The 16,048-nt window shown below is 36.9% G+C and overlaps 1 protein-coding gene across 2 annotated transcripts in view; it reads right to left on the bottom strand.

Annotated features, from left to right (window-relative positions):
- Positions 1–1,374: 1,374 nt before the first annotated feature.
- The window catches only part of LOC149801023 (uncharacterized), a 119,987-nt gene continuing 105,313 nt past the window's right edge, over positions 1,375–16,048 (bottom strand). For both annotated transcript variants that reach the window (XM_089955049.1, XM_089955048.1), the window contains one exon: positions 1,375–14,522. In XM_089955049.1, coding sequence (XP_089811175.1) covers positions 9,316–14,522 — 5,207 coding nt within the window. In that variant the 3' untranslated portion in view covers positions 1,375–9,315. The remainder of the gene's footprint in view (positions 14,523–16,048) is intronic.

Below are 16,048 nucleotides of genomic sequence, written 5' to 3' on the forward strand. Positions count from 1 at the left end.
GGGGCATAATGTCCATAGAGCATGGTGTCCTTGAAAAAGATGACCATTTATGCATGAACCATGTTATGCGTGCTAGTGGATTACATCGTACTGACAATAATTCACTCTATGTGAGGATGTGTTCACATCAAAATAGACTCGTTTTTCTGCATGAAAAATATAAAGCTACACAATAGCAATGGGTAAGATATTGCTAATTTAGTCAAGGTATCTAGTGCTATACGTCTTTTGAGAGTGCTGATTTGTTGTTTATCATGAAGTTTTTCAGAGTTGTGCTATGCAAACTTAGCTATTAATACTGCTCATCAAACTGGGATGATGCGATTCATACAGAAATTCTGTTAAGTATGATTTTAAATATTGATTCTCAATAACACCCTGAGATGGTACATCAGACAAATATCTATTAGTCTTGTTTTGCGGCAACAAGCAATACCAAACTGTTTACATGTTCTTTGTGTGTTTGTGATTTGGATTTTTAACGTAGCTTTAAAAAAGTTTCAGTCATATCGCTACGATGTCTGCAGTTTGATAGTTCATAGTCATGTCTAGCACTGGGGCATCATGTCGCAGACATGTAGCATGATGTCCCACCCAGTCACATTATCCTGACACCAGGCCGACCAGTCCTAACACTAACCTCTTAATGCTGAGCGCCAAGCGAGGCAGCTGTTAATACCATTTTTGTAAGTCTTTGGTATGACACGGCCGGAGATCGAACCCACGACCTCCCGCATTCGAGGCGGACGCTCTAACCACTAGTCTACCGAAGTGGTACTACATGTTCTTGTACTTGCAAAGACCGCAAGATGGATGGCTAAATAGTAGAAAGAAATTATGTTGTGAATAATGAACACGTCCAAATACACGATGTGAATGTGTGCACGTCTGTATTAATCAATAAATGGAAGACTGAAAATTAAGATGAATTGGATTAGAGTAGTCATACCTCACAATAATGCTGTTCACTGAAGACCTAAAAGTGGGTGAGGAACCATACAAGTTTACTACGATATTGGTGAGGAACCCTAAAACTGTACTGTGATATAGGTGAGGAACCCTAAAACTGTACTGTGATATAGGTGAGGAACCCTAAAACTGTACTGTGATATAGGTGAAGTTGCTTCATAAAAGGTATTTTATAAGGATCAACATTATGAAACCATGACCATACCATCATTATATCAGACACTTTTACAAGGTACTTTATAATGTTGGACATCTGTATTGTGCACATACCATTCATATGTACTGCGTACATACATGTAATAGTGACTTGCGTTTGGAGAGTCGGAGACAAACCTTTGTCCGAGGAAGAGATTGATGCAAGTATGAAAACCTTGCTGGAAATGCAGGGAAAAACGAACAAAATCCTTGTTTTTTTTTAAATATTTATTTTAAATTCTGGCATTGACAAACAATGATGCAAATAAATCTTGGTCACATGACTCATTAACAATGCAGTAAGCGTATATATATAATCTATATTGTAATACAGGAAGTGCACCAGAAATTAGACGAATAATTGGCATGGAAACAAAGGAAAATATGAACAGATGAAAAAATATAAAACTGAATCTGCATACAGAGCATTAACACATATACAACATGAATTAGCTACAAAGTCTGTAGCACTTGTGGTTTCAGCATTCAAAGAAAAACTGCTGCAAGAAAGATGAAAGAAAGAGGAATATAAGCAATGTACGTAGATCACAATTAGTGTGTCATTGTTTTTCATTACAATCATACATGGATACGAGATAAACTATCAGCTTTAGTAAAGCATTAATACATAGCAATAATGCTCATTCTTTTTTAACCCAAGTCCACTGCATTCTATTACAAGTTTTTCTATCAAATACATGTATAGTGGATTTGAGCTAAGCATAGCCCATAGCTGTGTAAAATATATACATGAAGGCTGAATTCGTGCAAGGGTTTGTTTAATGTAAATTTTCCTAGTAAAATCTGAAGCAGTACAATAAAAGTAGAAAAGGTGTTGTCATTAAAAAAAAACAAAACAAACATTGGAAAGCCAAGGCCATACCATCATCAGATAACAGGGGCCACAACTACATCAAATTGAAACAGTACTTGCCAAGACAAGCGATATCAAATAATGCTATATTGTCCGTGCCATATCCAACTGGACAGATCTGGATATGATAAAAGTGAGACAAGCTGCTCTGATTGTGCGGAAAAGGCAACATAGAAATAAAAAAAGTAAATTACAAGTTAAAAAAAAATCTAATTATTTAAGAGCCTGAGTGATATACTTTACATGTCATATATGCTGGATGGACTGTGCAACCTAAGAACTGAAGTATCAGTCATTGAGTAGAAATGATCAAGAGAAAAAACACCCAGTGAAAATATACAAGTATACAGGACAAGTAGAGCTACCAACAACAAATCAAAATGTGAGCACTGATAAATCGGAATCTGAAAATAAAACCCGAATTGTTAAAAAAGTTTATCCAAAAATTTATTTGATGTATTTATCCTAACTGAGTCAAAGTTATTTTGGGTTTAAATACACTTTCTCTATTTATTTTTTTCATGACATGTACAATACTGAAGTCCAGTGAGCAAAGATTGCCAAGACATCTAATTTAACCACTGCTGATGCCTTATGAAACCTAGTTTGAATTTCTGTAGGACTCTTTCTATCAAGTTATAATTTTATCAGTTGCCTCTCACTTCATGATCTTTCCTTGAACTTTCTCAAGTTTATCCGAGAACCAATGTCCCGAGCTTTGACTGGTCAATATCCAGTTGCTTTTGCAACAAAAATGATTGGGTACACTTCACAAATGAATTAAAATCAAATATTACTTATGTTTAAATGATCTAGATATACCAAGTGATAAAGTCTGGTTCACTTATATCAAGTTTTATTTGAGTGGAAAACATTAAAATGATAAACTGTAATGGCATACTCTTAAGTTAAAAGTACAAACAATTCTGTCCAAAATCGGAATGACTGGCATCTCTGTTTGCCATATCGGTAAATAAAAAAATGACCCACTAATTAATAAATCAAAAGATGACACACTAATTGATGTCCTTGTTAGGGTTAAATACAGCCTACAGTATTAAAGAAAAGAACTTTAAAAAGGACTTTTTATGATAACACTGAAATACAGTTCAATAGTGAAAGCACAAAAAGTGTAGTGAACATTACAGTAAAGATCTAACAGACTTTTGTACAAAAATGGAAGAATGTATTAAAGAAACTGTTCCAAAAATATAATGAACATGAAATTAACTAGAGAATAAAGAGCCCTGCAGGCAAAATTTATGAAGAAAAAAAATAATTAGAAAAATTAGTGCAAACAATACATTTATAAATACCTATACATGGTGTATTATTTGTAAAATTTCCTTTATTTTCTTTTTCATTGAGGAACCTTGATTTTTCTACCTAAAACATTATTTATCATGAATATGATGCTCCAAAGAATAAAGCACCAAAAAGCTTATATCTGTAATTGTACATGTACATTCATCAACATTAGCCAAAATAGATCACAATTCCAAATGTAGCCCACTAAACCATGAATGCATCACAAATCAAAAAATAGTGCATTATAAACTGGTGCTTATAATTTTACAAAGATGCACAGATTATGGATGAAAAACACAAGATCAGTCAAATGGTGCATCAACAAATGTGCAACAATTGTCCCTTACTTTAAAAAAAAAAAGTCCATCATATTACAAGTAATTTTCTACCAGTTGGTAGGATTTTATGAATCAGAACAAATCAGAAGGTAGAAAAGTTATGGATGATACAGCTGTCTACCTGCTTGGATTCGGACTATAAAATATTTAAAATCACTCCAATCTGTTTCAGAGCATATGGATGAATGCAGAGACAAAGTGAAGCAATTTTGTATAGATACATATGGTTCTAGTTAGTGAGTATACAAGGCTTTCCTAGTCTAACATTTAATGTGAGGTTAGTAAGTTATGCTCCACTTTCAAAATGCTGCAAGTTTTCAGCCAGCAAAATTACAGGCAGTCTCAAAATTGATCAAATCTTGAAAATTTATAAAATCTTGGTTCACCAGTCACTGCCCAATGAAGGTAACCATAAAACCTGGTTGTGAACATAGCTGTTAAAATTCAATGTAAAAAGATTTGAAGCACATCCATGTGCATTAACTGTATATACTTGAGCCCAACTGCAAATTGTACAGACCAAGATCTGCTGCCACATGCGTCAGCAGATCTGGGTCTGTGCAGTTTGTAAGGAATAATCTGAATAACAAACAGTATAGACCTTGATCTGCAGATGCTTTATGCTTTGTCAGATCAGGATTTTGGTTGTTTGCAGTTTGACTCAACTTACAAGTGAGCACATATGGTGTTCATTCATTCACTACCTTGTAGGAATTAAACCCAAGGGTACTGATTATCTTGGCTTGTTTATAATGCTTCATCAACTCAACACCTTTAAATTGCAAAAATATTAGCTATTATTTTCCCTTGTTCGTATTATACAGAATTACATAATAAATGTAAAAAAAACTTTACACTGGAAGCTAACACAAAATTTAGTACAATAGTAGTACAATACTATTGTGTACAAGTGTCACAATACTCTTCAAAATCATTTTCTGGTATTATCATATACTTCAAATTTTCCCTTGATACTTTGTATATATATGTGTCAAAATACTCTTTAAAATGACTTTCTGGTATCAATGTGTACTTAAATTTTTGCTTTCATACTATGAAATGTTCACCAAGCATTGCATTCATTTAAAATTAGTGAGAAATATATCTTACAATGGGATTTTGCATTTCTTGTTATCCATTCACATTTACTACTGACCAGAGACCAACAAAGACTGATATGCTTACACTTCAGGGTCTACTTTATACATTTTACTTATGGAAGGCCCAATAACTGAAACTAACAAATTTAGTCAAATTCTGTTAAGTGGTTTTTGAAAAACTTTGAAAAGGTGTTACCACATTTAGTAATAGATACTATACTAGATGTCAGATCAGCATCCTTTACACAAATTTACAAGTCTTCCATTCAGGCCATGATGCTCGTTATAAAATTCAGTCAAATTTTGCTGAGTGGTTTCTTAAGTTACTTTTATACTTAGTAAATTGCAGCCATATTGACAGCAGCTCAACAAATTTATATCAAATTGAATGTCCTTAATGCAACAGTACTTACCATCAAATTAAAATTAGGTAAAATACTGCAAAGTTGTTTTTGAGCTGTTTAACTTTAAACTATTTTTAGTACTGGCTGCCATATTTAATGGCAGATTGGCAAAATTTGCTACAATTGTTTGAAGATGTCTCGGAGGAAACTTTCTAAAAATTTGGTCAATTTATGGAAAATAACTCATTTATAGATTTTTATTTTTTAGTAATGGTGACCACATTTGTGGATCAGCATATGTACACAATTGCAATCCCAATGTGAGGATGCTTTCTTTCAAATTTGCTCAACTTCTGTTAGTTGGATTTTTTTATTAAGAAGAAACCTACTAAAAAAATTTTTTGTGGGCAAATCTGATGGCGGATCAGCAACATTTGTACAGAACTGAACGCCTTTCATGCCAGGATGCTATTTAAGGTTTGGTCGACAGGATGCACAATACCAATTTCAACCAGAAATTTTTACAATCCTATAAAAAATCAACCACTGAATTTCACCACTGATGGTCCATTTCTGACAAAATTAGCAAACAATAGGCACTTTCCGAATGTCCCATACAAATCAAACATGGCAGCGTTAAACAATCAAAAACATCACATGACACCCTCATTACCTCTTGTGTATGCACAATACATAATGCATAGGCTAATGAAAACTCTTCACAAAACAATTAAGGCTTTAAAAAATCACCAGGAAAATATTCATATACAAATCTCAACGACAATCATCTAACACGAGATGACAGTCAGTTCCTCCCCCACTGCATTCAGAAACCTTAACAAGAACTATTCATGAGAAAGCAATCACTCTTTAGAACATTGGCATTTTACACACTTCAAAGACAATCCACAAAAGGCACAGAGGTTATTAAAACCTTCTAATGCTCAAATTCAGATTCAACTCAAAATTCTAATGCACGACTGGTCAGTTTTAGGGTATTAACCAATCAGATGACAGAAATCTGAGTTCAGTTTGAGCATTATAATTTTTCTTTTCATTACCTCTTGTTCTGATTCAGCCAATTTCCATTTAAACTCTGCATGTTACATCTTTAACAATACAAAATCTTTTTAACCTAATGTTGAGCATTTTTAAACTTCCTTCCTTCTGAACACTGTCTAAAGTCTATGAAAAAAAAAAAGATTTTTAAAAATCTGCATGAAAGTTTCAAAGGTGAAGTACAATTTTACAAGGTCAGTACACATGACTATAGCTAATGACAATTCTGGGAAAATTAATTTGGTAATCAAAGCATTGAGGTTTGATCTAGTACATTCAATTTCTGATCTTAATAAGACTAATTCTAATTTCTGTTTGTAATGCTGAATGATTTTGTTGTTAGTACCCTTATAACACTATTAGATTTTATCAAGCATAGCTCTTTTATGGCATAAACAGTTATTGGCTGTGATGGGGAAGAACACGAGATGCAATATTGTATTTCAAGTCTTAAACTGAAGCAAAAAAGCCAGATTTTTACTGGCATATTTGCAATATAAACTGCCACAGTAAAATTTGCTTTTACAGTTACTTCACCTTTGAAGACAATATCATTTCCTTGGTCCCACTAAACGAACACCTCTCACACTATTACTCTTATAACTTGAACAGTACAGGAATATATTAGATTGTAAATTTAAATTTGTTTCCTGTAAGTCACATGGGTCATTTTAAAGTTGTACATTAACAGCCATGATAATCAGAGACATCATACTGATTGACAGATACATGTACTTCATGAAATTTGTGGCCAAAGATTTATACTGGGCAATATAAACATTTGGAGTTGCATACAAAGAGAACTTCACTGCAATTGACCCAAGACTAGTTATTACCCAGTACTATCAATAAACACCAGGACTTCAGATTTCAAATTAAATATAAATTACTAATTATTTTTCCATAATTGGAATTTTTCCTTCAAATTAAGTTTTATGTGTGATTTAGGTTTAAATTATAACTGTTCAGAAATAATTTAAAAAAAATTAAAACCAAAAGTACAAAAAATGGACAAAACTGATTTCTAAATTTATGATATGCAAAACAAATGCATTTTGATAAACAGTAACGAAAGCTGATTTGAGCCAGTTTGAATGCTTTGATGGATAAACTACCTGAACAATGTGCCAGTTAGAGATCAATTATAGCTAGAACTTAATATGAATTTACTTGATTGTGCCCTTTTCTTCTGCACTGATTTACAATTATTTATTAACTGATTAATTTCCCATTTTACAAGTGCTTTATAATTTACATTCATTAGGTAATAAAATTCATCTGAAATGTGCAAACTTTACACACTGGTATGCAAAACATTTGTAAATTCACTACCTTTGGCTAAGAAGTGCAAGTACTTAGTGTCAATGATTGCAAGAAGCAAGAAGAAAAACAACAAAGCAGCACAAAGAAAAGATAAAAACAATTCTAGAGCTTAGATGGGAATATTATATTACAATGATGGATGGAAACAAACAATTCTAACACACGATGAATTAAAGTCTTTCAAAAAAACATGCTCCAAACTTTTTCTTTGTACAACCTTCACAGCCTCATGACAACCTTTAGGACCAGCTTTCAAAGTAGCAAATCAGCTACTTGAATCACTAATGCTTATCAAAGAATTCACTTTGACAGTTGGTACTGTACTGGAAGATACTGCATATAAATGACGATTCCAAATGAACCTCGATTTCTTAGCTAGTTGACCATGATTACTATCAAGGGCGTGTACAAGCTTACCAACAATACAACTTTAGCAAAATTACAAGTAGCTAAGTAACACATCTAAAGATTAATAGGTACCATACTGGTAACAGAGATAACATTCTTCACCCAATAATCCAATTCATACTGAAGCTGCTGACGAAATATGGGGCATGTCGACAACATTATGTTCCTCATTTAAATAACAGGGTCTTATGTAATTCTGGTGTAATCAGCTTTTCTATGTCAGGATTTCATCAACAGATGTGAAATATTAATTCTGACAATTAAGCACACGCTAACACAAACAGAAACACGCATAAAAAAAAAACAGAAGCAAGGAATGAAACTTTCTCAGTTATTGAGCAAATAAACTTGGAGTGTAAAGGGTACAGATTTCCAAAGTTACTCCCAAGTTTGATGCCAATTTGTCAACCTCAAAGGAGATAAACCTCACCAATGGAAGATAATTAGGAGACCTATCTGTAGCTACAGTTTCCATAAAATAAAAAAAAATAATAATAAAAGAAATAGAATGTACTGAAAACTGCTACAAACATAGCTACTTAATATTTCAAGAATTGTCAATGATATTATCCCAGGGTCTACTCTATGACACACAATTAGACGATTTAAACCAATGTTTCAAAACTGAAAATTGGACATCATACCATTATTCTTTATTAAATCCCACAAAGTCAGAAATTTCTCCCTTTTTGAAACTATAGGCTGCAAATTTTCCACCCCAATTTTTCAGTTCTAGAACATGCCCTAGTTATGTGTGTCAAATACCAAAATCTTCAGCTTTACGAATAGTAGCAAACACCATCTGCATAGGTGACAAAGTTACTAAAATATCAGCTTGTTCATGTATATTTTAAAACTGCATACAGCAAATAGTTTCAAGACACAATATGAGCAATGAGGGTGGAATCATGCATAACATTATCTGATGCATTACATCATTATGTAGATATCATTAAACATTTCTTGCACATCAACTGAAATGACAATCCTATAAGCATAACACAGTTCTTTTAGCTTATATAAACCCTGGCTTTTCACATCCGATTTTTTCCCCCACTGCTAAGACCAAAATTTTGGTGGCATTTTGGTGCTAGTACTCTGTTACGTAGCTATACCATAGAGTACGGTTACATTATTTTGATGAACAGATATCACAACTGATGACAGAAAAAAAGCTTTGAAACATCTTCAATTTATAAGCTGTTTTTAGCATGGCTGACAAACATATATCCTTTTCTCAACCATTTATATCTATAAATCTATAGTGCCACAGTTAAGCTTGCCTCTTAGTAACCAAGACATGAACTTAACACTTTTAGCAGAGATGAATGCATTTTCTTAGCACTGACAAATTACAAGGTAAATAAATAAAATACTCAGACGTAGTTGAATGTCATTTAGAATTCTAAGCGATAAGCAGAGCAGCTAGTCTCATGGTCTTGAAGCTGTATGGTACAGCGGCTGGCAGAAGGTGCCACATTTATGTTCAGATCTGCCAACTGTTCTTTGTTATTTCCCATCCAGTGGTGCAAGATGTCATTATCATGGGTTGGAATTAATGTGACTTCTGCATGTTTGTCCTCCCAAGTCTTCTTGGCTTCTAACAAAGCATTCAAGGTTTGAGCACTGGGTGTTAAAGTGCTTAGGACATAGTATCTAGCTCTGACCCTCTTGAAGAATTCAATATCAACATACCGGGGGTTTCCATGGTTTGGAATATATGCCAGGTCCAAGTAGAATGCATTGAAGGGTGGCAGAGGAGGCATTGGAACTGTTGCAGGAGATGAACGGTTGCCTGTAGTAGTAGCTGGACGTTTGGTTCCATTAGCCTTCGACTTGGATTCTGCTGATTTTGCAGAAGCTGGTTTTCCATTGACTGGTGCACTGGTTGGTCTTGCTTTTGGAGAAGCAATGGCAGGGTTTTTCTTGTCTGTAGCTGCATCCAATTTTGAGCTGTTCAATGGATTTCCACCAAGAGATAGACGGACTTTACTCTTTGTCTCTGGAACTCCATTAGCAGATTTAGTGTCACTAGATGATTTAGCAGCTTGTTTATTAGAAGCAGATGCTGATCTTGCCTTTGGAGCTGGGGCTGTACTCAATCTCTTGGGATCAGGTTTCTTTGCATCTGGTTTTGTCTTTGTTCTGGGCGACTTTGTGTCTTTAGCATTCTTTGTATCCTTAACCTCTTTAGCAGGAGATTCCTCAACAGCCTGTGCCTCTTCTGGAGGAGGAGGTGATGGTAATCCCATAGGTTGTCCCCATTCTGCTAGTGGATCAAATTCTTTTTCTTCTGATTGCTGTTCTGAGGGGCTAAAGTATGTTCCTGGTTGTGGTTCCAGTTGAGACTGCTGATCAAGGCCATGAAAGGGATTGTATCCCATTTGGTCAGCCAAACCAAATGGATGGGAGGTCATCCCACCTGTATAATCTGCAAAATTACCACCTGCACAGCCTCCTTGTTGCCAGAGATCTTGTTCCTGTATCAGTCCACGCCCTGGGTAAGATTCATCTACATCCTTTTCATCTTCTTGAGAAACATCCTCTATCGAGTCATTATCATCATTATCACCTTCCTGATCCTCCATTTGCTGGTAGCCAAAGGACATGCCGTGACTTGGATCAGTAGCTTCTGATTCTGGTGTAAGATAGTCTGTTTGCTGGGAATCAGTGCCAACCAGATGACAGGAATTTGGGGGGACAGTGCCTTTATCAAAAGCCTCTTGAGGCATGGATGAATCAGACTGTTCAATGCTTGGCTCATCTTCAGCATGTTCCTGTATCAAGTGTCTCATATCACTGTCAGTGCTGTCTTGTGGTGATTCGACAGATCTATCTTGCCCATTATGTTCATATTCAAATCTACCCTGATCACACTCTTCAGTGACTTGCTCAGACTGGTCTTCTGGAGTTGATTCATGACTGTGACTTATGGACCCATCCTGTCCGTCATGTTCATCTTCAAATCTACCCTGATCATAATCTTCAACGATGTGATCAGAATGCTCATCAGGACTTGCTTCATGACTGTGGCTTATGGACCTTTCCTGTTCACCATGTTCATCTTCAGACCTACCCTCATCATGCTCTTCAGCAACATATGCAGACTGGTCTTCAGGACTTGCTTCATGATCGTGGCTCATGGATCTATCCTGACCATTAGGTTCACAATGAAGTTTGCTCTGATCATACTCTTCAGTGACTAGCTCAGGCTGGTCTTCAGGACTTGCTTCATGATCGTGGCTCATGGATCTATCCTGACCATTATGTTCACAATGAAGTTTGCTCTGATCATACTCTTCAGTGACTAGCTCAGGCTGGTCTTCAGGAGTTGCTTCATGATCGTGGCTCATGGATCTATCCTGACCATCATGTTCACAATGAAGTCTGCTCTGATCATACTCTTCTGTGACTAGCTCAGGCTGGTCTTCAGGAGTTGCTTCACGGCTATGGCCCTGCTCACACGACCCACTTTCATCTTCAGCATGTTTACTATAATCTTCCTCAGATACTCTGTCAGAAAATTCTTCCTGAGTTTCTGGTGAAAGGACAATGTTGCGTTCAACTTCCTCTGCCTTTGTGGGACCTTCCTCTTGTGGTATCTCTTCTGCAGGTTGTTGGAGAATTTCATCTTGTGACAAAGGAGACTGTCGATCTTCATCCTCAATTCCAAAGTCTTGCTCCTCAAAATCGTGCTTTTCTGCGATGAATGAAGATTGCATTGGATCGAAGGCAGCCCTTGGCCTTGGCAGATCCTCATCTGGTGTTACCTCTCCACTAGATGCATCAGGCGTTTGCTGAGCTTCATCATCATCATCCTCATACTTGGTTTGCTCAACATATTCTTGTTCCTGTTTTTCAAATGGACATTCTACAGGATTTAGTGCCTCTTCTGGCAGATATGGTTTGTTTTCTCTGTTTCCATCCATGTCTTCCACAGTTTTTTCAAATTCTTTCTTGGAGTAAATATCTTGCTCTTCCTCTCCCGACTCTCTCTGCTGGTCCTCTGAATCAACATGGGCTTGGGTTGCTGATTCTTCTTCATCTTTATACCCTTGAAAATCTGAAGCTACTCCAGAGTCGCATGCTTTTGGACTAAGCATCTCATCAGCCTCTGCTGCTACATCTTCTACAGACTCCTGGGGGTGACTCTCTGATAATCCAGCATCTTCTGGTGCCAATCTGTCTTCAATATCATTTGATGCCTCCTCCACATTTTTCCACTTTGCTTCAACCTCTAGCTCATGTTTTTCCTTGCATGATTTTACAAATGCATCTTCTTTAACATCCTCCTCCTCTTCCTGAATGTCTTTTCCATCTTCTAGTTTTGGTGAATCTTCCATGGTGACTGGAACATTCACAGGTGGAATCACCTCCAACATAGAGGATTCAATCACTTCTTTTTCTTTACTGCTTGAGACTTCTTGAACATCTGGAGAAACGTCCTGATGTAATTTCTCATATAACTCTTCTTCTGGTTTAGACATGTCACTTATTTCATGCTCTAATGGTAGGTCATCTGGTTCCTGTGTAGATGGACAAAAAACTGGTGTTGTTACCTCCTTTACAGTGGATGGCTCTTCCTTGCAAACTTGCATACTTGGGATAATGTCAGGTTCTTGTGTGTAACTAGATGGAGAATAAGCCACTGGTTCTGGTAATGGCTCAGGGTGAACCTCTTCCTCCTCCTCCTCTTCAGCATTCATTCCATCCGTTTGCCCATATTGTTGAAGGTCTGCCATGTCCTCATCTTCATCATAAATTCCAAGTTCTCGCATGGCATCCTTGTCCAATGCTCCTCTATCGGGAAATGGTTGAAAAGTCTCATCCATGGTGTGTTCACTTTCCTCTGGTTCTGGGAGGTGGGATGGAGAATCACCTAGGAAGTCACCAAGATCTACTGGCCCTGTGGATATTGGCTCTAAAACATCTGGTTCAAAAGTTTCATCTGGTTGCTGTGAAAGTTCAGTTTCTTGTGGTTCAGACCCAGTCTCATCTACCTGTACCAATGGCTCTGATCCTTCGGGTTCTTGTGGGGATGGTTCACTTACAGGAGAAATGGCATCCTTTGGGGTTTCTGTTGGGGTTAAGCTTTTTGTGGATGCTTTAGAAGGACTCGATGAAGATGAAGACTTGGTCTTATCAGCCTTCTCGCTGCTTTTGGCTGATGTCTTTTTATTAAGATCCTCTTTCTTTGCTTTAGGAGCAGCTGCTGGCTTGGGCTTTGGTTTCATTTCAATTCGTGGAGTGTGCTCAACCTTTCTAGGAGTAGAAGAAACTGGTTCAGCTTTAGTTGTTACTGGAGGAGCTTTTGGCTTTCCTAATGGTGGCCTTGCAGATGGAGCAGGGGCAGATGTTTTCTTGGCAGCAGGCTTGGTATGCAGATCCTTGTTGTTGCATTTTGCATGTTTAAGTATATCAAGGTTTTTCAATCTTTCAAGACCTTCAATGACTTTATGCTGTGGTGCATTTCCTGGAAAGAGAATGCGAGTGATCATCTCATTGGGATCTGCAGATCTCCATACCAGAAGACTACAAATGGATTGTGTATTGGGTATAGGCATATGCAGGTGGGTTCCAAACTGCTTGGCCTGCTGGTTCCATTGCTGATAAAATTCCTTCAATTCCTTGCTGTCTGTGACTGGATTAAGAATATACATATCCAGGGATCCATGGCCAACCTTGCGGTACAAATTCATTGGCTCAAGCTGCTGAGTGGCTGCAGTACGAGAACATGGGTGTGGGGGCTGTCCAATTTGTTTGGCATACTCAACTAACTTGTTCCCTTCTTCTGCCAAGTTGACAAGCAGCTGTGGCTCTTTGGAGTCAGGTGTCACATTTTCTGTGGTGGAATGTTTCATCTTATCACTGGCATTAAGGTAAAGGAAACCAATCTCTGGATGGACATTCTCAATACTCTTCCTCTTCAGAACGGAGTTGATTCCAAACAAATTATCCGTGCCAAGATGAGTCATCAAGGCTGCATCAATTCGGTCAAGATGGCGAGTAAAATCCCAGAAGCAGGCCTTTTTGCTGTATCCACCATTTACAAGCAGGTTGAAGCCACTGATACCAAAAAGTGCAGAATCACCCTGGCAACCTGGAAAAATGTACAATGTTGGGCGGCTAAATCTTATATTACCAACAACATCAGATGATGGCAGTAGGTCTGACAACTGGCGAGTTTTGACAAAATTTCCAACATAGGCAGTAAATTGCAACACACCATGAGAACTTTCAAGACTTTTGGGGGGATTTAAGTCAACTTTGAAGATCTTGGAGAAGTCATTCTTGGCAATGTGACCAGTAGTCCACTCACCCTCAGAGTGAGTGTAGAGTGTCAAAGTGGATCCTTCCTGCTGCCTGAGGATTTCCTCTGTACCCGATTCCTTGAAGAGATGAACAAAGTTGTTGAATGTGAAGGTGTCATCTTGTAGAATCCAGGCCCCTGATCCCTGGAAGGCGTGTCCAGCATAGATCAGATGCTTGTAGTTTGTCACAGTATGCAAAAAGTTCTTCAGCGCAGCTTTCAAAGTCTGCGACTGTGGGTTGACTAGAACCTCGGTTGCAAGTCTTTCTGACCTGTGCCGAATTACTCGTTCTCCTGAAAAAATGGACAAAGGTTAGTTACATGTTGCTAATGCATAAAAAATTGCAACTGATGAAAGTTTATATTGTAATAAATTTGTTGCTGTGGGTTTAATGCCATTTTTCAACACATGATAAGACGATACATGGCAACCAGTGTATCTAGTGGAGGCAGAACACAGGAAAATCCCAGTAAAGAACGACTGACCCAGCAGAAGCTACTGGCAATCGTTCTCACATAACCACACTGACCAAACCGGAGACTTGAACCAACAAAGATAGGTGAGGTGGGAGTGATCTGTAAAGGTGAGTGCTTTAAACCACATAGCTAAATGGGCCACCTATTAGAGATATTCTCTACGATATGTAAACTGGGACATATGTAAACTCGCAGATATGTAATGAACCATAAACTGTTAACACATGCGCACAGACATTTTCTCAATTTTCAAATCAAGTGTATCCACAGTATACGGTTTGCCTCTCCTCTCATGTACATATGTAAACCATTTCAGTTAAATTTTTCATAATCTTAAGGATTTTTATTGTGTTTTGTTCAAGTTAACCTTCACCATGATGTCAAAGCCATATGTAGCCTAGTGAAAATTACATAAAAACTAACATATGAAGAGGTCACAGGAACCTAACCCTTACATATCTTGACAAGTACCTGTGTGAGCGAGTGTGGAATATCACTTCAATCATGTAGGTGAAGCTCGAGTAGTTATGAAAGCAATAAGATTTACTAAGAAATTTTAAGTGTAATAAACCTATAACTAGAAATGTGTTCAAACACCACCAATTCCCCACTAGAAAGGACCCAAATAACTTTACCAAAGTGTGATATAAGACTGTATGGGCATATGTATGGATAGATGGACCGGGGGGGGGGGGGGGCAACTCTAAAATATGTGGTGTGGTATAAGAAAAAAAGCAAATTAATTTTACTAAATTAGGCATTTTAACTAATGAATGGTGCATTTAACTCTTTCACCTTTTAGGTTCATGTTCCCACTCTAGCCATTATATGATATAGTTAGCCATAGAACTTAAATGAACAAAGCAGAAACTGTACATCGAAATGAATTCCAACTGCTAGTCATACCTACATTACAGCAATTATATCATCAATAGCCATTATTTTTGTTTAGTTTCTACTTTTCACCAAACATTGACCAAGTCTAAAACATTCAGATTCAATTTTGAATTGGCCCCTTAAACATGCATTTGTAAAGGTGACACAGAAATGAGTGACCACAGAGTGTGTAAAAATGACAATTACTTTCTCAAGACATGTGCATGTGCTCTGTGCACATTTATGGGGCTTGTTTTTAAACAGTCTGAAATGTTTTTGGACAATGTGAAGGTTCTACTGTTCCCATCTGAAATATATGGACCAAATAGATGTGTACTGAAAATATAAAATCTTATGAACAAAATAGTTGTATACTGACCATCTCTGAAATATATGGACAAAACAGATGTGTATTGACCATCTGAAATCATATGAACCAAATGGATGTTGTGTACTGATAATCTGAA

Source organism: Sinohyriopsis cumingii, chromosome 4 (genome assembly GCF_028554795.1).
Source record: "Sinohyriopsis cumingii isolate HCF-2022 chromosome 4, ASM2855479v2, whole genome shotgun sequence".
Classification (NCBI taxonomy): Eukaryota; Metazoa; Mollusca; class Bivalvia; order Unionida; family Unionidae; genus Sinohyriopsis; species Sinohyriopsis cumingii.